The 22215-nt window shown below is 50.9% G+C and overlaps 8 protein-coding genes across 8 annotated transcripts; 3 read left to right on the top strand and 5 right to left on the bottom strand.

Moving 5' to 3' along the window:
- Window positions 1-1045: 1045 nt before the first annotated feature.
- Window positions 1046-1739, top strand: KD926_003417 (Hpt domain-containing protein; the record flags this gene model as incomplete). Its single annotated transcript, XM_053094763.1, has 3 exons — window positions 1046-1084; window positions 1134-1402; window positions 1484-1739. 3 exons carry the CDS (start codon window positions 1046-1048, stop codon window positions 1737-1739), a joined length of 564 nt encoding a protein of 187 aa, XP_052950500.1.
- A 751-nt stretch (window positions 1740-2490) lies between these two features.
- KD926_003416 (uncharacterized protein) lies at window positions 2491-3021 on the bottom strand (the record flags this gene model as incomplete). Its single annotated transcript, XM_053094762.1, has 2 exons — window positions 2491-2684; window positions 2754-3021. The coding sequence occupies 2 exons, from the start codon at window positions 3019-3021 to the stop codon at window positions 2491-2493; spliced, it is 462 nt and encodes a 153-aa protein (XP_052950499.1).
- Window positions 3022-6205: 3184 nt separating this feature from the next.
- On the bottom strand, window positions 6206-7233 carry KD926_003414 (YqcI/YcgG family protein; the record flags this gene model as incomplete). The annotated part of the gene is made up of 2 exons (XM_053094761.1): window positions 6206-6947; window positions 7013-7233. The coding sequence occupies 2 exons, from the start codon at window positions 7231-7233 to the stop codon at window positions 6206-6208; spliced, it is 963 nt and encodes a 320-aa protein (XP_052950498.1).
- Window positions 7234-8409: 1176 nt separating this feature from the next.
- Window positions 8410-10121, top strand: KD926_003413 (putative MFS multidrug transporter; the record flags this gene model as incomplete). Its single annotated transcript, XM_053094760.1, has 3 exons — window positions 8410-9056; window positions 9113-9612; window positions 9682-10121. 3 exons carry the CDS (start codon window positions 8410-8412, stop codon window positions 10119-10121), a joined length of 1587 nt encoding a protein of 528 aa, XP_052950497.1.
- A 1977-nt stretch (window positions 10122-12098) lies between these two features.
- Window positions 12099-13048, top strand: KD926_003412 (uncharacterized protein; the record flags this gene model as incomplete). Its single annotated transcript, XM_053094759.1, has 3 exons — window positions 12099-12200; window positions 12502-12808; window positions 12960-13048. 3 exons carry the CDS (start codon window positions 12099-12101, stop codon window positions 13046-13048), a joined length of 498 nt encoding a protein of 165 aa, XP_052950496.1.
- A 124-nt stretch (window positions 13049-13172) lies between these two features.
- Window positions 13173-14832, bottom strand: KD926_003411 (uncharacterized protein; the record flags this gene model as incomplete). Its single annotated transcript, XM_053094758.1, has 3 exons — window positions 13173-14191; window positions 14256-14336; window positions 14472-14832. 3 exons carry the CDS (start codon window positions 14830-14832, stop codon window positions 13173-13175), a joined length of 1461 nt encoding a protein of 486 aa, XP_052950495.1.
- A 1459-nt stretch (window positions 14833-16291) lies between these two features.
- KD926_003410 (uncharacterized protein) lies at window positions 16292-17093 on the bottom strand (the record flags this gene model as incomplete). The annotated part of the gene is made up of 2 exons (XM_053094757.1): window positions 16292-16707; window positions 17069-17093. The coding sequence occupies 2 exons, from the start codon at window positions 17091-17093 to the stop codon at window positions 16292-16294; spliced, it is 441 nt and encodes a 146-aa protein (XP_052950494.1).
- Window positions 17094-19830: 2737 nt separating this feature from the next.
- On the bottom strand, window positions 19831-21805 carry KD926_003409 (CAAX farnesyltransferase subunit beta RAM1; the record flags this gene model as incomplete). Its single annotated transcript, XM_053094755.1, has 7 exons — window positions 19831-20107; window positions 20179-20454; window positions 20511-20628; window positions 20684-20811; window positions 20877-20951; window positions 21013-21168; window positions 21276-21805. The coding sequence occupies 7 exons, from the start codon at window positions 21803-21805 to the stop codon at window positions 19831-19833; spliced, it is 1560 nt and encodes a 519-aa protein (XP_052950493.1).
- Window positions 21806-22215: the final 410 nt, after the last annotated feature.

The raw sequence follows: 22215 nt of genomic DNA, 5'->3' as shown, positions 1-22215 counted from the left end.
TTTCGCAATATACCCGGCGTTGGGGCGGGCGAACTGACATCAGGTGGGAGAAAAAAAATCCAATACCCCTCGGCGTTTGTTTCTGATGAACGAGTGGATGCTCGTCTTGACGATGGATTTGCTTGCTTCCATGCTCTGCTCTGCTCGATCTGATTTGCGATGATTTGATGGAATTAAATCATTGCCGGACTGATTGGATGGGAATGCCGTCAATCTACCTTACCTACCTTTTTACCTTACTTACCCCTCCCTCTGTTATTCTTGCCCTTTTTCCCTCGTCTGATTGTACTTCTTCCCTTTCGACCTATCCTCCCATGTGGACCCATCATCCACTTCGGGCTGTGGCTGGTTGATATTGGCTCTCGGCTTCTGTTCTTCTCACCCACCCTTCATTTCACAACTCAACTCCCCTTGTTCCTCCTCTTCCGTCGAGATCTACCTGTCAGACTCGTTAGATTTCTTTCTCCTCTGTTGATTTCGGGATTTCCCTGTCCTCTTGTCCATCCACACCCCTGCTCTACTTCTCGATCTGTGTGTGTGCCCTTTCGCCACGCCACCTGCTTCCCCTCCGGTGAATTCATTGTCTGCCCTACCCTATCTTGACTCTTGTAAACCGTTTTTCTGCCTCGTTGACCTGCTTTCCCTCTCGTGCCTTCTCTCCTTCCTCTCCTCTCTGCGCCCTTCCCGCGTAATATCTTTATTGCGTAGGGCAACATGTTGCAAATCCAGATCAAGTCGAGCTTCTGTAACGTTCGTCATGGGTTCGTGGACTGTCAAACTGACCTCGAATTTTTTTGAATCTCACAGATCGCTCTGTAATTTCAGTACTCGCGTGGACATTTAAAAGGAAACATCCCTTGGGGATCCGGATCACTTAAAAAAAAGGCGGATAACTACGTGCCCTACTCTCGTCACGAACCTTCACCGTTCGGCACTCCTCGGACCATCACTACATTAGTGTTTGCGAACTATTGTGAGGGGTGTTGCGTTCCCATTACAAATCATCACCGATCAAGGGAAACTTGCAGATCACATATCTCACATCATGGCACCGACCACCACCACCAAGACTGTGGAGGAACCTGTATGTTGTGTGCCCATTTATGCGTCAAACTCCGCTAACTGTTCTCCAGCCCAAGACCCAGCCCCAGTCTCAGCCTCAGTCCCAGTCCCAGCCCCAGTCCCAGTCGCCGTCTCAATCTAAGCCTCAGACTCAGCAGCCGCCTAAGGAGGAGGAGACCCCCGCCGACCTTGCTTCAATGCCAGACCACATCGACCAGAACACATTCGACCAGATCCTCGAGATGGACGACGACGACGACGACCGGGATTTCAGTAAGGGCATTGTTTTGGGCTTCTTCGATCAGGCGGAAAGCACCTTCGAGAAGATGGAGAAGGCCTTGTAAGTGTTTCTTATCATTTGGGTCGTTTCATCTGGTTCTTGAATCCGAGGAAGCAGGGGCAGAGACTAACTCTCCAACAGAGAGGACAAGAAACTGGCAGAGCTGTCGTCACTCGGTCACTTCCTGAAAGGATCGTCGGCCACTCTGGGCCTGATCAAGGTCAAGGACGCATGCGAGAAGATTCAGCACTTCGGCGCCGGCAAGGACGAGACGGGCTCGACCGACGAACCCGACGATGAGGTGTCCCTGAAGAAAATTGACAAGACTCTCACACAGGCCAAGAAGGACTACAAGGAAGTAGAGAAATCCCTCCGCAAATTCTTCGGGGAATCCTAAGTTTGATCGTTGAGTGTTATCTTTTTTCTTTTTTTTTTTTTGACGTTATCTTTTTTTTTTTTCAATCTCAATTTTCAACCTTTTTTTCTTCCTCTCTTCTTTTCATGTTCTTGGGTTGTTGAACATATGGAGAATTAGAAACGATGATATTTGTCTCTTGAAACTGAATATACCATGTGCTTTCTTCTTCCTCTGGCTCTATTGATTCAATATTTCCCATCAACTCCAAAAAAACCGTGAACAAATGAGTCTCTTTGGCATGCACAGAAATACCCCCCAATCTACGTGATGAGCAATGATATCCTGCTCGGATTTCCATATCTATTTCACCCTTGACATTAAAAAATGAAACATCACGTTCGATCTGGACTGGACATGAGACTGCTAGTACATGTCTACCTACCTTTCTTCCATCCTGTATAACTAGTAATTCTTTTGCTGGCCGCGCTTTACTTGATACATACAAGTAGGCATGAATATTTTGAGTTAGCACTGCCCTGCGGCATCAAAAAGAGAAAATCATGTGATGCCTAAATTTGAATTATTCACTGGGTAATCTTAGCATTTAAATGATCTAGTCACATGTTTCTTTTTTAGTGTTCAAGATCGCACACTTGATCTGCACCTGCTTCATCTTACCTACACCATTATATACTGTCTCCAGACAACGACGGCAACAGATCTGATGCTACTCAATAGAGGTTTATGTTCACTATCTACACTAATTCGTACATATAAGTTGTTTCGTTACTCATAACACCCCGATAACACCCCGTCTCAAGGTAAGTCCAGGCAGCACCTGGTCCCTTCTCATCCATACAAACGATCCATCTGGACTATACCCATCGTCGTCTGACTCTCCGACGAGATCTGCGGCACCAGTCTCTCCGCCGGTTCGGCCACGTAGCCGGATGGCGTAGATGCAGCTTCTCGCGGAGCGACGCGCTGCGGCGACGAACCCATTGCGTATCTAGGACTAGCGGGCTAGAATCGTGCCCCTCGTCGAACACCAACTCGGCGTGTTCGTGTTCGTCGTCATCCTCCGTCGACCCGGGCGTTCTCCGGACGCGGATCTGCGCGACCTGCGCGTAGGTAGGTGCTCGAGCGCGACCAGCTCGCCGACGGTGCTCCAGCTCCCCGAGGTGTGGCGGTTGCGGACCACGTAGAAGACGTGGATGAGGAGGGCCGACATGGGGAGGAAACTGGCCAGGAAGTTTTGCATGGAGAAGCTGCTAATTTTCATCTCTGCGGGAATGCCGAGTTGCTGGATGTGGGAACCCATGACGGGGTGCGGCCGCCAAACAAGACATTGTACTTGTCTCTGAATACCGTCGTTCGGATTCATGCAGCCTGGACTGTATAGCCAAATACTGCTCTAGAAGCTTCCGGCGCGTTTGTCGTCTCCAATGAGGCCGCCTATACTGCCAGCTCCGAATTTGGGTGGATTGAGGTGAATCACACGATTTCCTCTGACGCCGCTAGTCGTTGTGGCTCTGCGCAGCGAGTGATAGACATGGCGTTCGATCATCGACCTGATTAGATGTCAAGCTCTCCTGCGTCCTCAGGGTCACAGTAGATGCTGGTTGCGGCTGCAGCGATCCCCCGTGATTGGGCGAGGAGCACGGGGCCCCGGCGGCAACCACAAGCGCCCTTTTGACTCTCGGATGATCTCCATCCCTTCCTCTTCCTCCCCCCCCCCGTTCTCCATGTTGACATATCCATCAAATCATGTAATTCCATCTCGTGCTATCTCGTTCTACCCTCTCGTTTCAGCTCTTTGAACAGCTCAGTGTTTCAGTACCTTGTTATTCTTTAATTCGCCGCTTGGTCTTCTCGCGAATCGACCGATAATGCAAATCTCCGGATGCGCTTGCGCGCCCCGTCTCACATCAGGAAACAGCACCAAGAATGCTTAGCCACTCGCCCCATTACCGCTTCGGCAGGTTCTCTCTCTCCACGACCGGTCTTATAGTGTGCATCCTCTCGGCCCTGTACCTTCTCTCTCTTCGCTACTACCACGGCGCTAGCTATCGCGACCCCACATCCTACTTCTTCGATGCGACTCGTGCTTACGAGAAGTTGTATTCATCCAATCGAATAACGGAAGCGGAGGCGTATCTGAGTGCGGCTGGCGATGTCAAATCCCCGGCGAGGTTACCCGGAGAGAAACCTACGATATGCGTCGGCATAGTGACGGTTCGTCGACGCGGTGATCAATATGTCGGCCTGACCGTCGCGTCTCTTCTGGAGGGTCTCAGCGGTCCCGAAAGAAAGAGCGTATTCCTCGATCTCCTTGTTGGAAATTCCGACCCGACAGAGCATCCGATCTACTCAGAGAATTGGGCCGAAACGCTGCCCGATCGCCTCCTAACCTACTCGAAAGACGACTCCGACTTCGAACAAATACAGAAATGGGAGGAAGGCGGATGGTATCGGAACAAGACGATTTACGACTATACGCATGGATGAAGAATTGCTATGAGACGGGTGCGGAATATGTCGCGATGGTTGAAGACGATACCTTGGCGGTTAAGGGCTGGCTCCCGTCCGCCTTGCAGGCTCTCAACACGGCCCAAGAGCGCAGTGCCGGTCGAGACTGGATTTATCTTCGCCTGTTCTATGCAGACGATCTCCTTGGCTGGAACTCCGAGGAGTAGCCGAGATATTGTTCTGGTCCCTGATCGTTTGGGCAATGCTTACGGGAGCTATGGTGGCAGCCAAGCGGACTTTCAAGACGCAGCTCAAGTCGGTACCCAACGGTGTCATCTGGATCACTTCCGGCATCTTCATTCCAGCTGCTATTGACCTCCATTTCATGGCTGGCCGGCAGACGATGTGGCCTATTGCTCCTGGTGTTCATGAGATGAACAAATATGGATGTTGCTCACAAGGCCTTGTTTTCCCTCGCTTCATCATCCCTTCCTTCCTTGAGAAGACCGACTTGACTACAAATTGGTTAGTTGATATGATGATCGAGACGATTGAGAACCGGGAAGAATGGACTTGCTGGGCTGTGGTTCCGAGGTGCAGAGTGACCAACGAGGGGTCGAGACCGGTCAATGTGTGGTATTTCATGGATGTTAATTCAGTATCTTCTCTCGGTATGATCTATTTTAGATTTTATCGTGCCTTGGTCTTTCTGCTCCTGGGGCATATCTTGTTCGGAGTTAACCGAACTGAACCAAACTAATGACTACTGAGACCAAACGCCGGACCTGCCGTGTCACAATATTGACTTCGGTCTCACCACTTGTACGCCTATAGGACCTGGACATCAGAAGCACGCCTCTTGCATGGACTCCCTGACTGGTTTCAACCAATGGAGGCGCCCAGCCTGAACCATCGATGAGGTGCATTTAGATATGGGACCATCTCTTCTATAGTTTGAGTCCACTCCCAACCACCGCGTCCGCTTTACCAATCGGCATGCCTGCGTTCAACATGGCGGTGGACAAGAATGCCGAGGTCGGCTACCGATCTAACCCCAGAAACAGCCTCTCCACGGCTGAGTAACGCATCAAATGCAATAGTTAACGAGTTCATTGCCTAACTAATGAAGGGGCCTGCATAAGAAACCGCAGCCATGTGATTGACCGGGATTTTATCCCCATTGCTCAGAGGAACTGAAGCTCATGCAAGGATGGGCGCCTCACTCCCAGCTAATATAAAACGACATGCAAGGGGCAGTCGATCGGAGCTCTGCCAAGCTGAAGAGGCTAAATTTGGCCCATGCCATTTTGCACCACGCGTTGAGAGCGCTTGTGGCGTACGGAGTACTTATCAGGAAAATGTGTGTGATGTATTCGAGAGGCTGATCTGATGACTAGTATGTGGGCATGAGATAGATCTGATATGGGAGAACGAGTTGCCACTTAACGTCTCGGCCCGTACAGTCTAATGGGGCCCAAATTTCACTAGTTTGAGCTTGTCTCACTTGGCTTATCCTCCGAGATGGATCGGGTCGAAGTAAGGTAATGAAAATCTTCCCTTTCTTTCATCTTGGTTGTTTCTTTTAGCTTTCAAATGAGAACGAAAGGTTCAATTGCGATGATCGTACTCACATAATTCACAGATCCGGAAAAATCAGTTTACTTGTTCTTCCCTCCTCAACATCCGCCCATACAATTTCATCTCGCCGGCATACGCAAGGACTTTCTCGAATCTCACTTCCAAAACATGCATGTCAGATCCAAAAAGAGCTGAAACTTTTCATTCTTACAGCACTAGCATGATGTCATAATTTCAATATAACTGCAGCTATGAAACCCCCCGCCCCCCTCTCCCCGCCATTCCTCACCTGTCTACTCCGTATGCCGGCGCTGCCACCACTGTTTCTTTACCACCACCAATCTATGCAAGTTTGCTTGCCTGTGACAAAAGGACCGTGCAGCACATGCCAGGACGCGCGTCCTGCTCAGCGCCCACTCCATGCACTCTATGCAGGAGATGCTGCAATGTGACGTCCTTTATGCCATGTTCAGCTTTTCTTTCTGAACGGCCGCCTCGAGGTCGTCATATGGGCAATCTGCAGTCTCGTTCTTGTCCAGCAGGAAGTACTGTCTGCTCTCGGTGGTACCCTCGCGGGCGTAGTCGCTAATGTCAGGGCTGTGAGGGATCTCATCGTACTTGTCGACGAGGCCACGCACGGTGCGGGTGGCGGACTCACGGTAGCGCGGGTCCTTGAAGATGATATCGAAGATCATGCGGGGCTGGTAGACCATGGCGAAGTTGGGAGCGCTGCGAGATCGGCGCTGCTTGTGGGCGGGGGTCAGGACGGCGAAGAAGGCCTCCAAGCCGTCGAAGTTCATGCACCATTGGCGGTTCTGCGTGTCGTGGGGGATCTTCTTGGGCCAGGGCTTGGGGTCGAGCTGACGGAGACGCTTGAGGAAAGACCAGAAGATCTTGTGGTATTCCTCGACGGAGCGTTCGATCTTGGGTGGCGGGCACAGCAACACAAGCGAGATGTTGCGACCACGGCTCTGGAGAATCTTGTGGTATTCGACAATGGCTTTGGCTCCGACCTTTGCGATCTCGAGGTTGTTCAGGTCCTCGGATTCCAGGAAGAGGAAGTCGAGCTCATTCGCCTTGTATCCTTTCGTACCATAGATACAAGGGAAAATCTTGTCCTTGGCGACCAGAGCGCCAGTGAAGTCGTCGTAGGCTTTGCGCTGCCAGGTGCTCTTGTCATATTTTTCCTCAACTTGGTAACTAGAGGGCCACAAAGTTAGTTGGTTGATGGGACGGAAAAATTGGGTCTGGGGCGCAAGTCATACCGGTCTAAAAGCTCGACGGAGACCTGATCCAAAAGTCTGTTTGCCTTCGCAGCACGGGAGCGTCCAAACGAAAACCAATCTGACAGACCCGACTTAATCTGGGACAGGTTGCTCAAAAGAGGATTGAGGAAGCCCTGGGAATTGTTGTGGACCTTGGAGACCACCAAGCCCAGGAAGAAGGTAAAAACATGGGTGATGAGAATCAGTGAAAACGGCTCCATATTGGAAAATAAAAGGAAATATCCCGAATTCGACAAGACAAAGAGGGAATTCGAATCTCTGTCAGAGACTTGATCCGTTGATCTGAAGTTAATGATCAATAGCAAGCTTGCCCAGAAACCAAGCCGGCTTTATACCAGACATCTTCACTATCAGGCGATTTTCGATGATGCTATGCCAATATGTCGGCGTCATATCCAGATTTCCGTACGGGGAAATTGATTCACCACGGTCTATGTTCATGTGCGCCGGCCTTGAACACTGGATCCTCCTTGCAGCCGGCAACCGTACGAGCAGTCTGGAACTGCATTCTTTCTTCCTCTTGGCCGACAACATCGATGACTTGTAGTCGCTTGGCTGCGTATACGGGGCAATGATCCACTGCCGGCTCTGTCGTGATTCATTGCCTTCAGCTTCTCTTGGGATGGTCCCCTCCTTACTGGGGAACATCTCAGCTCAGCTGGAAAAATTTCATACATCAGAGCCTCTTGGCAGATTAAATCAGATCCACCAGTGTCATAAGCAGGGCAGCCAGCCGCTCGCACTTCTCGGTTGGCTTCCCAAGGGCAGCGTTGCCCTTGCTTCTCTACGTCCCCGCTTACCTTGCGGGAGAAGATCGGAGGGAGGCGTACGTGGCTTTATGCCATCTCCAAACCATGGTGTGCGCCGGAATGTGTGATAATTCAGCCACACCGACACTCACAAATGTCGCACATGCGCCGAGGTATGCTTCAAAAGGGCAATGATGGCAATGGCTGGACCCACCTCCCAATAATACGCTGCAACGCAAGAATACTCCTTTCTCCAATGATTCCAGAATTGTCCCGGTCCACTCAGATGCAAGGGAATATTCAGCCGAAAAACTGAGCCGAAAGGGAGGCAAAGAAGAAAAAAAATTAAAAAAAATAAAAAAAATAAAGACACACACGGGACAAGAGAGAAATAGAGAGAACGAGAGAGAGCACGAAAGATGGCGGAGGGCCCGATTCGGTGACTCGAGCGTGGTGCTGACATTTCGCCATTCGAGTCCCCGCCCCTTCGAAGGAAATTAGCCCTAGAAAGGTCTATCGAGGAGGCTATTTGAGCCTTTGCTGTCCCCCTGTCGCTTTCTCCTATTTTTACTGGTCGCCAAAGTCTCCTGAATCATATCCTTGTTGGCTGCAGTCAAGACTCAAAACATGCCTGCATTTGGTTCCTCTACCGGAATTACAATCACACCCAACGACGGTGACAGCTCTATAGACGACGAGTACCAGGATGCGCTACGTCGGCATGGACTCGTTTTGAACGAGGCCGGCTTCGTTCGCTGGGAGAACAGTAACCCTAGGCATCCGAGAAATTGGAATGCGAAGCTTAAGACCTACGGCACCATCGTGATTTTGTTGCTGGAGTTCATCACCAGTGCCGTCGGCACGGCGGGCACTGCAGCCGCGCAGGAGATGCGGAACGACTTCTCGGTCGGCCTCGGCCTGTCCATCTTCTGTCTCACGTCGACGTACATGATCGGCCAGGGGATTGGCGGTGTGTTTTTCCCGCCGTACTCGGAGATCTGTGGCCGCAAGACCCTGTACATCGGGTCGACCTTAGTGTACTGTGTCTTCTCGATCATCACGGCGGCCGTCCATGCGCTTCCTGCCATCATCATTGCGCGGTTCCTGTCCGGGCTGGCCTCGGCAGTGCCTACGATCGTGGTGGCGGGGAGTATGGAGGACATGTACAATATGAAGGCGCGGGTGTGGATGATCTTCGTGTGGGCAGTGATTGGGAACGCGGCTGTTTGCGTCGGTCCTATCTACAGTGCCTATGTCACCCAGAACATGGGATGGTGAGTTCTGTTCCTTCTGGACAAGGCTTAAGCACAGATGATTAACTTCAATCTAGGCGTTGGGTCTTCTACCTCGCAGCCATCGGCCTCGGAATTCTCCTGGGATTCTGCCTGTTCCTGCACGAGACTCGCCCCAGTCTCCTGCTTGAACGCGAGGTGGCGATTCTGCGAAAGTCACAGCCGGGCAGAGACATCAAGCCTCTCAACCCCGACAAGACGCTGGACTTCAAGACCATGGTCACGGTCACTTGCGTTAGACCGGTGCGACTCTTACTCACCGAGCCTATCATCATGATGGTGTCCTTCATGGGTGCCGTCATCTGTGCCCTTTTCTACCTCCAGGCCGAGTCGTTGCCCTTGGTCTACGAGGCCTACGGCTGGCCCACGGCCACGGCATCGCTCGGTTTTATCCCGGTCCTTCTGGGTTGCGGGATGTCGACGTTCGTGCGTTTCTACGATCAGCATCATCTGGAGAAGATCGCGCGAAGCGGTCGAACTATCGAACCCGAGGACAAACTGATCGGGTTCGCCATTGCGACGCCCTGTCTGGCCGGTGGTAAGTCCATCTCCACATTTTGCCCTTGCCTTTCTTCCCAGTGACAACAAACTAACCCTCAAACAACAGGCCTCTGGCTCTTCGCCTGGACCATCCCACCCTTGACACAAGTCCACTGGATGGTGCCCATGGTCGCGCAGTTCTTCATCGGCTTCGCGCTGAACGAGGGCGTGTACACGCTGACGGGGTATCTCGCCGACAGCTACACGATCTACGCGGCATCGGGATTTGCCGGCCTGATCCTCGTGCGCGCGTCGACCTGCGCCGTCATCCTGCCGTTCACGCACCCCATGTACGTCAATCTGGGCTTCAACGTGGCGACGTCGATCCTGGCGGCCATCGCCACGCTGTTCTGCGTGGCGCCGGTGGTCTTCATCCGGTACGGCAAGCGGATCCGCGAGGCCAGTAAATTCGCGCGGCTGAGCCTGACGATGTACCACGACAACAAGGTGGAAGATGACGGGATGGATAAGGCAAAGGTGGACGAGAAAGTGGATTATGAAAAGTAGAGTCAGGCATTCTTTACAACACGTATGTACAGACCGAAGAATGATCGGCTCTAGATAAATAGAGAGATAGAGATAAAATCGGCCAGAAAAGGGGAAGCAGGGGGGGATACACAATTACTTCTCTTCCTTTCCCTTCCTTTCCCTTCCCTCAGGGTTTGTCGTACAGAATCGAAGGCCGATACAAACGCCTTCTTTATTTTTAATTTTTCTCCCCTCGACTCCGAGCAAACTCCATTTCGGGCGAGTTGTTGTTGCGACGGAGAGTTGGTTACACGACAGCTTGTGTTGCTGATCGATTGATATCTTTCAAACAAATTCCACCGAGGAGAATCCGTCGTTTGGTTGAACAAACGCGATTAAGAAGACCGGGAGGGAGGGGGCGTTTGATCGTCTTCTTCTCTTCTGTTCTGTCATGTCATATCCTCTCCACAAGCATTGCCAATATTCACATTCATTCATTTCCACCCAACCCGACAAGACCACGCCCAACCTAACCCAACCCCCGTAGACATCGTACTTCTGTCCTCGTCCTGTCAAATCCTCGACAACCCCGGTTGGTCTAGTCTGGACTGGACACTCTTAGTCTAGTCTGTCTCTCTCCACCGGGTACATACTTCCCGCCTACCAACGGTCCTGCAGACGGGTGGCATTGCAATCATTCCAATCATCATCCCGGATGCGATATGTACCGGGCCGAGCTGAGTAGCTTCTTCTTTTTTATTTGATTTTAGTGTCTCAAATTTGAATCTTTGGGCTTGGTTTGGTCGTTTAATCGTCCCTTGTCCGAATCCAATTCCTCGAGTGACTTGACTGGATTTGATTTGATTTGATTTGATATGGGACCGGTGGGGTCTGCTTGCTTGTCTGTCTGTCTGTCTGCTTGACATACAAGCACAGTACTATAGGTCGTTATTATCTATGCATTGGTTAATGTCTTGTCTCAGTTGTCTGATCTTATTTTCCTCGAGGCTAAGCCCATGACCGAGACTGAGACCGAGGCACGGAAAGACAAGACAAGGCAAGAAAAAACACATAATGAAATGACATAAGTGAATAAAATTGAAAAAAAAGTACTTTTATCTCCCCACCCTACCTTGTGCCTCTTGTTCCATTTACCCAATTCAGGCACTGGCCTGGTCGTAAAGTACGACTTTTTTTTCTTTTTCTTTGCCCCTCCATCCCTCCTTATACTCACCCGATCCCTAATCCTGATCCCAGTTCTAGTCATAAGACTACCTACCTCAGCAAAGCAATAGCAACCTGAAGAAAAGAAAAAGAAAAAGAAAAAAATGTCCCTGAACCCCGACCCGAACCTAAATCTACCCCTTGTCTGTAAACTCTGCTGTGTCACGATGGAGGGGGGGGGGGGGGGGGAGATATGTTCTGGGAATCGGAAGACAGGCGGATTTGATTTGAATTTGAATCGGAAATTAGATTTGAAATCGGGTTCGGATTTGTAAGTGTAGGGAACAAGATGGGATGGGTACGTACTTATTTTTCGGTTTGAGGGACCTATTGCTAAGGACCTTTCTACGGATCCCAAGGTAGGTATGTACACGATTGGATATGGAGGTGGGAGGCAGCAGCAGCTCCAGATCGATTTGATTTGATTTTTATTTTTATTTTTCCGGCTGTTTGGTCTGGTCTTGTGCTTCTTTTTCTTTTCCTTTCCCTATTTATTTATTCTGTTTGTCTGGGTGGTACTTCTTCCTCTTCTTCCTTTCTTCCTCTTGCTTTCTGTTCTTCCTTTTACCTATCTACCTTACTATCTATTCATCTACTTGGACTTTCTTCTTTCCTTCCTTCTGGACTCTTGGATTCATTCTACTTTTCTAGCCCTGCTTCCTTCCTTCCTTCCTTTCCATACTCACCTTCTTTGACCCCTGGTCTATTTCACATACTCCATACTCGGACCATTCGATTCGATCCAACTCAGTCCCATTCAATTCTATTGAATAACAAGCTGTTCCTATCGAAATGCCCCCCGTAGGCCCACGCGCCTCCAAAGAGGAATTCATGCAAGCGTTGGGCTTGAATTCTCAGAATCCGCAGCATGAGCAGTATTACCGCGCTATGAGGGTATGTGGATTTTCTTTCCTTCATTTTCGTTTTGTTCTGGTTGAAGTACTATGCTGTGTTGTGATTATTTGTTTTCACATTCATGTGTGGTCTATTTCCCTGCTCTATTTTATACTATACACTATACACCCCTACCCACCTCCTCTACAACAAAAGAAAAAGAGAAAGAGAAAGGAAAGAAAAGAAAGAAAAACCAAACATCCCCAAATCCCAAGACCAAGAAAAACACAACCAAACAACCATCCCGGAAAAAAAGGAAAGACACGATTATATATACATTCGCCTCACCAAACAAAAACAGGACGTAGCCATAATCATCTACAACCGTCTCAACGAAAACCCCTCGAACCTCCTCGACAGCGTGGCCACGGACCCAACGACCCGTCCCCCGTTCTTCTGGCACCATATCCGCCCGGACCGTCAGCACTGGGGCATCCTGGAGATCGTGTCGCATGCGGGACCCCTCACGGAGCCGTTCTTTGCGCGTGGCAACACCACCGGCGAGTATGGGCCGAATTGGGTCGCGGGGTGGTTGCTATACAGCGTGTTTCGGTCTAGGGATGTGCGCAATAATCGGAATCGGAGGAAGGGGGAGGAGCAGCAGGCTGGTATGTTTCTTTTTCCCTTTTTTTTCTTAATTTTTTTTTTTTTTTTTTTTTTTTTTTTTTTTTTGTCCTGGATTTTTGGTTGGGGAGGGGGGTGGAAGGAGAGGAAAGGGAAGGGAATTTTGGATGTTTGGCTGATAGAGTTGACGGGTAGGGCAAGCTTCGAAGACGGCGCCGTCAAAGTCGAAACAGGATGAGGGTCCGCCGAAGAAGGAGTATTATGATCCGGTGAGGAATGGGTGAGGGGATCCGAGAGAGAAAGAGAATGTCCTTAAGGTAGGAAGTGTGAGAATGAAAAGAAAGGAATCAAAATCAAGGTGGTCTCGAGTCATGGGCGATAGCGTTATCTGTATTCCAATACACCGGTCTAGTTGCCATCGTGCTCGTCGCCATCTAGATCGTCTTTCCGCTTGGATCCGTTCTTATGCGTGCGCTCCTTCTTCAGCGCCTCGGTCACGCGCTCGTCTTGCTCGTCTTTCTTCTCGTCCCAGTAGACGTCGTACTCGGCGGCGATGAGCTTGATCTCCTTGCGCAGGGTATTGCCCTCGTCGATCAGCGACTCCCACATGTTCAGATCGACGCCCTTCGCCTGATACAGCTTTTTCTGCCGCGCGTTGATCGTAAAGTCCAGTGCAGACCGGTACGAGATCTCCCGATTGTGGTAGAGAAACCAAAGATAGCCGCCCATCAGCGTCGTCAAACTGACCAGGTACGTCACCGGCTCCATCGTATCCCAGCCCAGATCCGTCTCGAATGTCAGCTTGTACACGAGATACCACCAGAACGAGAGGATGCCGAATCCGCCGATAGCCACGCGCTGCGCGCCCCGATGCGCTAACATATCGCACTCATGCTTGATCTCCGCAATGCTCTGGATATGCTTCGAGATGTTCCGCAGACGCATACGCAGGAAATGCGTGCGCTCGTCGAACGCAGGAACCGCCACGTGGATCTGGCGCAATCCCCCGGGCGAGCCCTCGATGCTGACGATGAACTCGCGTGCGCGAGACGCGTCACGGATGAAATCGCCCACCTCGGTGGATTGCGACCACCGCACGAAACGCTCCTCCTTGGACCCTGTGCCGGGCGCCGGGCGTCGCAGGTAGCTGAAGGTGTCGTCGTCTTCTTGCGGATCGCGTCGCGATTCGCGGCTCTCGTCGCCGGAGTCCAGCTCCGCGAGCCGACTCACTTGGGAATCGGTCTCCTCGTACATGGGCTTCCGAGGCCGGATGGCGTTGTCGTCGATCTGCAGCGCAATGAACGAGACGGTGGGAGATCGCAGCTCCCCGGTGTGGGTTTTGATATTGGGGACTTCTTTCTGGATGAGTCGTTCGAGGTAAGATAGTGGCTGCTGCGGATGGATGAGGATGGCGATGGGTTCGAAATCTAGGTCAACTGTCAGTCCAACCGTCCATCTGCTCGACTCATGAATGAAAATGATAAAACTCACCCATGTGCTTCTTATTATGATGCGCCGTCGGCAACGGAATCAACAATTTAAACAGTCTCGACGGTGTCGTCAACAACTTTCCTACATTTTTCATAGCCCGTCAGCATCATGACCAGCACAGAACAACAACCTCGCCACCACCACCCCCGAATGCATTGCCAAGCAGGGGAGAAGAATAGCCCCAAATAAGAAGCGGAAAAAGAGAAGATAACCTACCGTTTGTCATCGCATTCTCAATCTTCTGATTCCCCTTCGCCTGCTGCGTCCGATCCCGCTCCTTAATCTCCAATCGCTCCAGATGTTCCTTCGTCTCCTTCTTATCCACCTGTTTGATGTTCTCAGGTGTCGCGTACCATCTTCTCTGGGCGATTGCAGGAGCACGAACTCGAGAGGGTCGAGACAAGTCAGACGAGACGGTACAGGCGGATAGGCAAGTCAATGCCGATCGAACACCCGTTGTCGTCGTTGACGAGGATGAGAAACCCGCTACCCCTCTCGTCCGGGGTACGAGGCCAAGCCCACAGCCGGGTCTGGGACTGGCGCCAGCGGCGACACCGAAAGCTCGAAAGGACCGCATTATCGGGCGGTCATCAGCGTGCGAAAGAGGAGCATGTAGGATGGATTGATTGATGAATGGGAGGGATCGTCAGGGACCGGGATTATTGCCAAGGACGGTAGTACGTAGTTTATGTGTGATTGAGAGATCCAATCCGGTACGTTAAAATGAGTAGTCCCTAGTATCTAAGACTGTAGGACAAGAATCAGACTTAGGGCCGGGTGTATGTCGTTCGGGGGGGGTTGAAAAAAACAAGCAACATCAAGGAAAGAAGGTATATAACGGAGCCGAGCGGTCTCGAGCCTCGGAGCCGGTCTAGAGCCACAATTGCCAGGACGAGATGGCATCATCGCCTGGTTGTTCTGCTGCGTGTTCGTTTTGTGGCTGTGAGAAGGCAAGGAGGGAACGCCGCTACGTCATGCTGAGTCAGCGGCGGGTCGGGGGTGGGCGTTAGTGACATGTCGATGATGTCGTCGTCGGCGTTCCTGGATTCGAGTTGAATGTTTTATTATGGACGGGTCATCTGCAGTGCGGTGAATAGAGGTAATAGCTTTGTGTGTGCTACGACATTGTCCATGTAGGCCTCTGTGGCTAGTGGTGTTTACTTGACGTGGTATAGCTGCGTGTTGCAAGGTGCATGCTCTATTAGGTAGGGAACTGTCACTATATATAACCGCCAGGTGTAACAACGTTCATCACGCATATCTTCGAACGCCTACATCTTGCGCAGTACAATACCAAAATAAACTTGGAAATGGCAATTCCGAGTCCCTGAATCGGACAATTCCGTCAGAGACTCGATTCCGAGCAACCGTGACAACGCAAGGAAAGTCAGCTGTCATCCTAGAGTCCGAACTTTCCTGCGTCGCACAGTCACAGTATACAGGCAGGAGTCTGACTGGGAGCAAGGTAACACCCGGAGTTGCGAGCTGGCAGTAGGTAACCGTGATTCATTAGGTAGGTAGGCAGGTAGGTACGGTATTCTTTCATCTTCATTCTTGTACAAACTTGGCTGGGGAGGGGAAGGAAATTTGCAAAAGTCCGCCGACAATAGGAAGAAGACATATTGATGAACACAGAAATAGGGATGGGGGAAATTGACACGAGAAAGAAAAAAGAAAAAAGGACCGCTAGCCACCACCGATGAAAAGTCCGTCATAGTCATAAATAATCATATCACATTCATTCTGTTCTGTCGTCCCTCGCGTTGAACTCTCGTAGGGTTGTACCAGGTGGTCAATGCGAAAAGAAAAGAAAAGCAAAGACAAAAGAAAATAAACAACAACAAAAAAAGGGGTTTTTCGATCTATCTGGATATTTCAAGTCATGTCATAAGTCGTAACATCATAAATGATTTTCTTGCCTATACTTTTCGTTTTCCTCCGTGGCAGCTGCGTTATCTGTTGACGTAGACGTCGAAGTCGAAGTCAATTCAATGAATCGTGTGAGATATGAATCCTGGCAACCATGATGAGTAGAACTACGGGCCACGGCTCTCAAACGCCAATGCCCTCGACGGACCAACGGGTCGGTCACGATCGATGCGTCCGCCCTCGTAGCTTTCAGGGCTGCTCCCTCCGCTTCTGCTCTCGCCGCTAGTCGAGATGTCGGTGTCGTCCCCATAGCGAGGCTTCCGGCCGGTGCCGATCGCGACCGGAATGCCCTGGACCACGCCGCCGTGGTCATGACCCGCCGGATACATGCCGTCGTTGACGGAGAAATTGCGGCAGATGAGGTAGGCCCGCATGGCTGCGCTCTCCCGGGCCAGGGTCTCGTTCTCGCAAATGATATCCGTCTGGTACTCGCGATTGTTGACGCGGACGGTGCAGGTATATCCGGACGTGCTGGTGTACGACTCGTACTGAGGTTCTGGCCAGCGCCGGCGTCGGCAAAGACCTATACAACGTGCTTAGTGGTTATGTTCTTGCAGTCTGCTCCGGTATTTTAGACGCCCTGGTGCCCGTCTCGCCTCCGCTTCCGGGACTCGCCAACAAATCAATGCCAGCAGAGATAAGGAAATTCTAGACGGACGATGCCGGATGGACCAACGCCTTCGTCTTTTGCAATGATTTGTTCATGCTTCCTTTTCTTTTATTTAGAAACCAGGGACAGAGGGAAACCGGGCAAATCAAGGACAGGAATACATTGCACAAGATCCTTGGGACCAATGAGGAAAACAAACGGAGACCATCTGAGTGCAAACGGGGGGCGTAGATCTGGAGTCTGGACAAACGTTGAACAAAAGGACCGTACATACTGGCAAGGTAGAGAATATAGTACATCGTCAGGAGGATCGGGTGGATGCCCAATGGAACGTAAGGGACTGGGGCGGCTCGAATCAATTATTCGCTGCCTTGGATCTGTCGACACTGCACAGGATCCTGGCAATCACACAAGAGGCATTGAAGCAAGCCTACGATGTGAACGGCGTTTGGTGATGCCCAATGGCCACGTTCCTCATATGACGAGCAGAGAAGCGGTGCTATTTTGGTAAGGTCAAAAACCCCTGGCCCTCGTGGGAACAATCAAGCTTCGTATAGATCGGACGGTCAAACAGAGACGAAGAGCCGTAGAGATTAGGAGGGTGTGCAAACGATTGAAAACCAGCAAGATGCGCTACAATGTCAGAAAGAAAGGCAAGAGTTAAAAAAATAAATCCCAGGGTTAACCAAAAAGAAAAAGAAGGGCGAGAGCGATGGTTCTTCCTACTAGCCCTAGGTATAACCAGCTCAAATAAACGGGTGGGGCTGCCATTGAACAGCAATTAAAGAACTGACTTTTGAATAATCGACGGAGGAACAAAAAGAAAGAAAAAAAATTAATTAAAAAAAAGTCAACCAGAAAGAGGACAAATAACGGCCTTCAATTGAACAGCTCCACTCAGATTGGCGGAGGAACAGACAGGTAACAGGTGAATTCCATGATCCATTGCGGACCCCTCGAGGCCATTAACTTTCCATCGTCTCGACTCGTTTCTTTTTGGGCGAAGGGAAAGACAGGCAAGCGTTGAAACGCTGATGTGCTGGCATGGCTCTTCGCCAGTGATCCAACACTAGGAGATCCTCCATCTGCCACGGTGTAATTCGCCGCCGATCTAGGCGGCTCGGATTGGCATTGTTGCTCAGGATCAGAATCAGACTCAGACTCATTCTCCGTCTTGCCTTTATTCCTGCAAAATTGTTCAGAAGTCGGTGATCTAGCCAGAGAGCGGTCCTGGTTTTTTCTTTTTTGATTTTCATTTCTCTCTCTTTTTTTCGGTCCTTGTCTTTTTTCCTGAATTTTTTATTTTCTGGCGCCTTTGTCGGTCTGCCAAAGACGCCATTAAATTAAATTCCCGCAACCTGTATATAGATTTTATAAAATGAAGATCATCGGGAGGTCTTTTTTTTTTGTGCTTCCTCATTCTCACCCTTTCCATCTTGAACGTCGTGAAAGGCCACTAATGCATACCATAATGACTCCCAGCTAGAGAGAGAGGGGGCTCATGTCGCGCGAAATTCCAGAAAGAAAAAGAAAACATCCTCCGGGGATGACTACGATCAGACAAAGGCTCAACACCGTGGCGTTGAAACCAACGAACACCGCCAATGATGGAGGTCGCCACAATCGCATCCGGGTCGTAAAGTAACATAAGAGACGATCGTCATGGACCAACGACGAGCTGGGTAGTCGGTAGACAAACTGAACAGGAGAAAGGACGAAAGGGGAGAGAGGTCTCTTGCTCTGCCCCTCATTTTTTTTTCTTGTCATCTCATCTTATTATTCCTGCAGGATGAGACCAAACCGACCGGCTAGTTCCCATATCCTCGGGATGAACATCACTTGGTAGTTTGATTGACTGGATAGATATTCATTGCTGGGAATTTCGTCCAAGGGAGAAACAAAAGAAGAAAAAAAAGGTCCAGGTCCAGAGCACAGTCCCTGATTGACGTCCCTCCTTAGAGAACCAAGGGACGGTTCATTCTCCGACGGATAGAAAAGGATCGTCTGGCTCTGGATTCTTCGATTCCTGCATTTGTGGACCGGGATCGGATTGGTCCAGCCCTCTTTTTTATTTTTTCTTATTGATTTTCTGTTTCGTGGTTGACAGGCAGGCATCGGATGCACTGATGAGTTGGCAGCTTGTCGCTTCGTGCGCCGGCGGGGAATCCATGCCACATTGACACGAGATGGGAATGGGACAAGAATAATATGTATTCATAATCCGAATTAGAATTAGAATTAGAAGCAGCGTCAGAATCAGCATCGAAGTCATAGGAAAGAATCCTGCCGATTGATTAGCCACCACGCTAGGAGAGGATACTTTCGGGGAATTCGGTTTCGATTGGGAATTGGCACCCCTCCTCTCTTTTACCTACTCTCCTCTTTTCTTTTTCTTTTTACCCCGGATTGCAGCGGGTTTTGTTGTGGCTGCAGGTTGGTGCACCGTTGCCTTCTCTTGTTTCCCTCGCGGGGGGCGGAGGGCAACCGGTGGCTTGTCCATTCGTCTGATTTCTAGACATCTTTTCTTTTTCTTTTTTCTGTCTCTGGTGTTTTCTCAGAGGGGGAGTTGATTATCATAATGACACAGGAATGGATGGAAGTGCATAGTGCCGAGGGATCGTTGGATGGATGGATGGATGGATGGGTTGATGATTGATTGAGGGGAAGTCACAGGCGCAAATAAAACACCCCTGAGAAAGATACGACCAAAGCAAAACATACAAAGCCCGCCAACCGCATGGCATGACGACACAGGCGTGCGATGAAATCATCTGGCTGACTACACTAATACGAAACTCGTATGTATTCCCATCTCAATCACTGGCTCCTTACTTCTTGCTTCTTGCTTTTCAATCAGCCCATGGCTTGCCTCCTTGGTTGGATGATGAACGCGACGTCAATTCTTCAACGGAGGAAGAAGTCTACCAATATGATACAAAATGTCACCCCAGACTAATTCGTAGTTCGTACACATTTTCCGAGTTCCTGTAGCTAGAGCCGAATCCCTTCATTCTCAAAATACTCGGGATCAGGGCATTACGACGTCTCAAATGGTTGACGCTCGCACCAGGCGCGCATCTCCTGGGCGGCCTGGTGGGGAATCACATAGAGGGGGTGGGCGGCTATCAACCGGTCCTGCTTGCTTAGGACGCTGTCGGCCGGCTCGTCCGAGGCATCGACGTGAGAATACTTCCATGAGAACGCCGACGCGAATTCATCCTTCGAGCTGGTACTAGCGTCGGTATGGCAATGATAATATTGCGCCATACTCAACCCCGTGAGCGTGTAACATGTGTGGTACGAATCTGGGTGCCTTCGTTGCGGGTTGTCAGCATCCCTGGAGGTGATCGTAGAGGGTGACGAAAGAGGGGAAAGATGACTTACTTCCCGGGCTTATCTCGCAGGCCCCCGTTTCGAGACTGACAGCAGGACAATATGTATCTAGTCAAGCCTTCTCGACTGTAGAGACTGCCAGTAGTTTGCTTCGGGGATGCAGCCAGTTGGGTGCCGTCCAGCGCGGACTGGAGCAGTGGCCAGCAGCTTCCGACCCAATGGCTGTAGCATCCATCCACCAGCTTGTTAGTTCTTCCCGTGAACCCTCCTTCGGGAGCATACTGCCTGGCCGAGAGCCAGGATAGGAGCAGAGGGACGTCCATGCATCTGCCACGGTCAGCAAAAAGGAAAACGGCCACAGGATGGATCTGATAGGCACTCACTTGGCTATGGTCACCTCGGGCTTGCCTAAAATGCATAGGCATGCCAAAGCGCAGAACGCATAAGCCCCATGCGCCTCTGCTCCGGGACTGCCGGAAATACCTCCTTCAAACGTTTGGCCTACCGGTCGTTATCAATACTGTCCAATAAGCTCACAGGTGGGATGGAGTCTTACATCTTGCAAGATACTCGGAAAGACCGCTGGTGAAGGACTCCAATCCATGTTGCCGAGCTTCGGCGTCAGGGGGAAGAGTCAGAGGTAAATCAAGTAGTGATATAATCACCATCGCGCAGTAAGCGCCTCTGGCATGGCGTCCGGTTAGCCATGTTGTCACAATTAATTAGACGGAGACAATTTGACTACTTACCGCACGTCCTCTTCCCCACCCTCGCAGACCCTGAAGCCACCATCGGCCTGCTTTAATCTCCCGAGCCATCTCCACCTGATTAAGGGGTTAGGAATCGCATTGGGTCTGGACAAGACTTTTATGGCGCACAGCTCACATTGCTTTTCGATCAATCAACTGGAAGGCCTCGTGGCCGCCAACCATGGCAAGAGATAGCACGGCAGCATAGCTGGACGCGCAATGAGACATCTGGCCATGTCCACCTCCGAACCCACCCGTGGGGTTTTGCATAGATTTGAAAGTAGATGTAACGCTGCGAAAGAGAGAGACAATTTCAGAAGACGTCCAAGGAGCCGCAGATCATGGCTAGGAGTCGGGACGAGTCTACGGGACCGCGAAAGCAAACCAGCCTCGACTTACCGGTAGTTGAATTTACTGATGTCCTCTTCTAGCAGCGACAAGCCCGCCAAGGCCCAGTAGACCAACCAAGGACGACTGGCATCCAGTCCAACGAAGGAGCCGGGGTAGTCTTCTAGGGAGTCGTAGAGGAAGGCGATATGGTCGTCGCGTTTGAGGGCGGGCACGCCGAATTGATTCAGCGTCCCTCGTTGGCTGCTCTGGGTGCCGGCCAGGAACGGCAAGCATTTGGAGACGGTTTCATTCTGAAGCTCGGTTGTCTCGGTGGAGAGGGCATCTCGGATGAGAGGCAGCTCCGTAAAGAGCGGCGGGATCCCGGGATGGGCCTCGGAGCCAGACATGGTCGCGGTGGTACTGGGCTGCTGGTTGACTAATGTGTGATTCCGGGAATGAACTGCAGGCGAGGAACGGCCGTTGGTCTGTCGACCGGGTCTGGAGCCTCTGCCGTCTGATTTGCCTGTCGGAGGCGTTTGCGCGGTCGAAGAGAAGCGAACTTTTCGACGATGTTTCCCTGTCGCTGCAATGACCGGCATGAAATCATTCAATCCAGGGGATAGTTATCTTTTTTGGAAGAGGGCTCTTAATGCCTGGAGCTCCAAATGAGGCACTGTAGAATAATACGGGGATTCCAATGTGATCGCTGCGATTGTCCGGGGGTGGTCAATGGGCTCGCAATGGCAGCTCTGGCCTTCATTGTTCTTTTTTCCCGCCGGTCAGGTGGGGCTCACTCTCTCTTCCCCTCAGTGCCCTTTGCCTACTGACTCACTGAGCTCACTCCGACTCTGCCACCTCCTCGTGGTGCAGCCTGGTAACATTACCCAAGTGGCAATGGCCAAGAGCAGAGCGGCCACTCTAGGGTCCTTGTGAACCTACCATCCTTTGGGGACAGACTTGATTGCCACGATGACCCCGGACCCGAAGCCGATCGAACGCTCTGCGCCAA

The sequence above is a fragment of the Aspergillus affinis genome, assembly GCF_023601865.1.
Source record: "Aspergillus affinis strain CMG 70 chromosome Unknown NODE_180_length_50973_cov_82_437972, whole genome shotgun sequence".
Lineage (NCBI taxonomy): Eukaryota > Fungi > Ascomycota > Eurotiomycetes > Eurotiales > Aspergillaceae > Aspergillus > Aspergillus affinis.
Note: the sequence above shows the minus strand (reverse complement) of the source record. Positions and strands in the feature narration are given on the sequence as shown.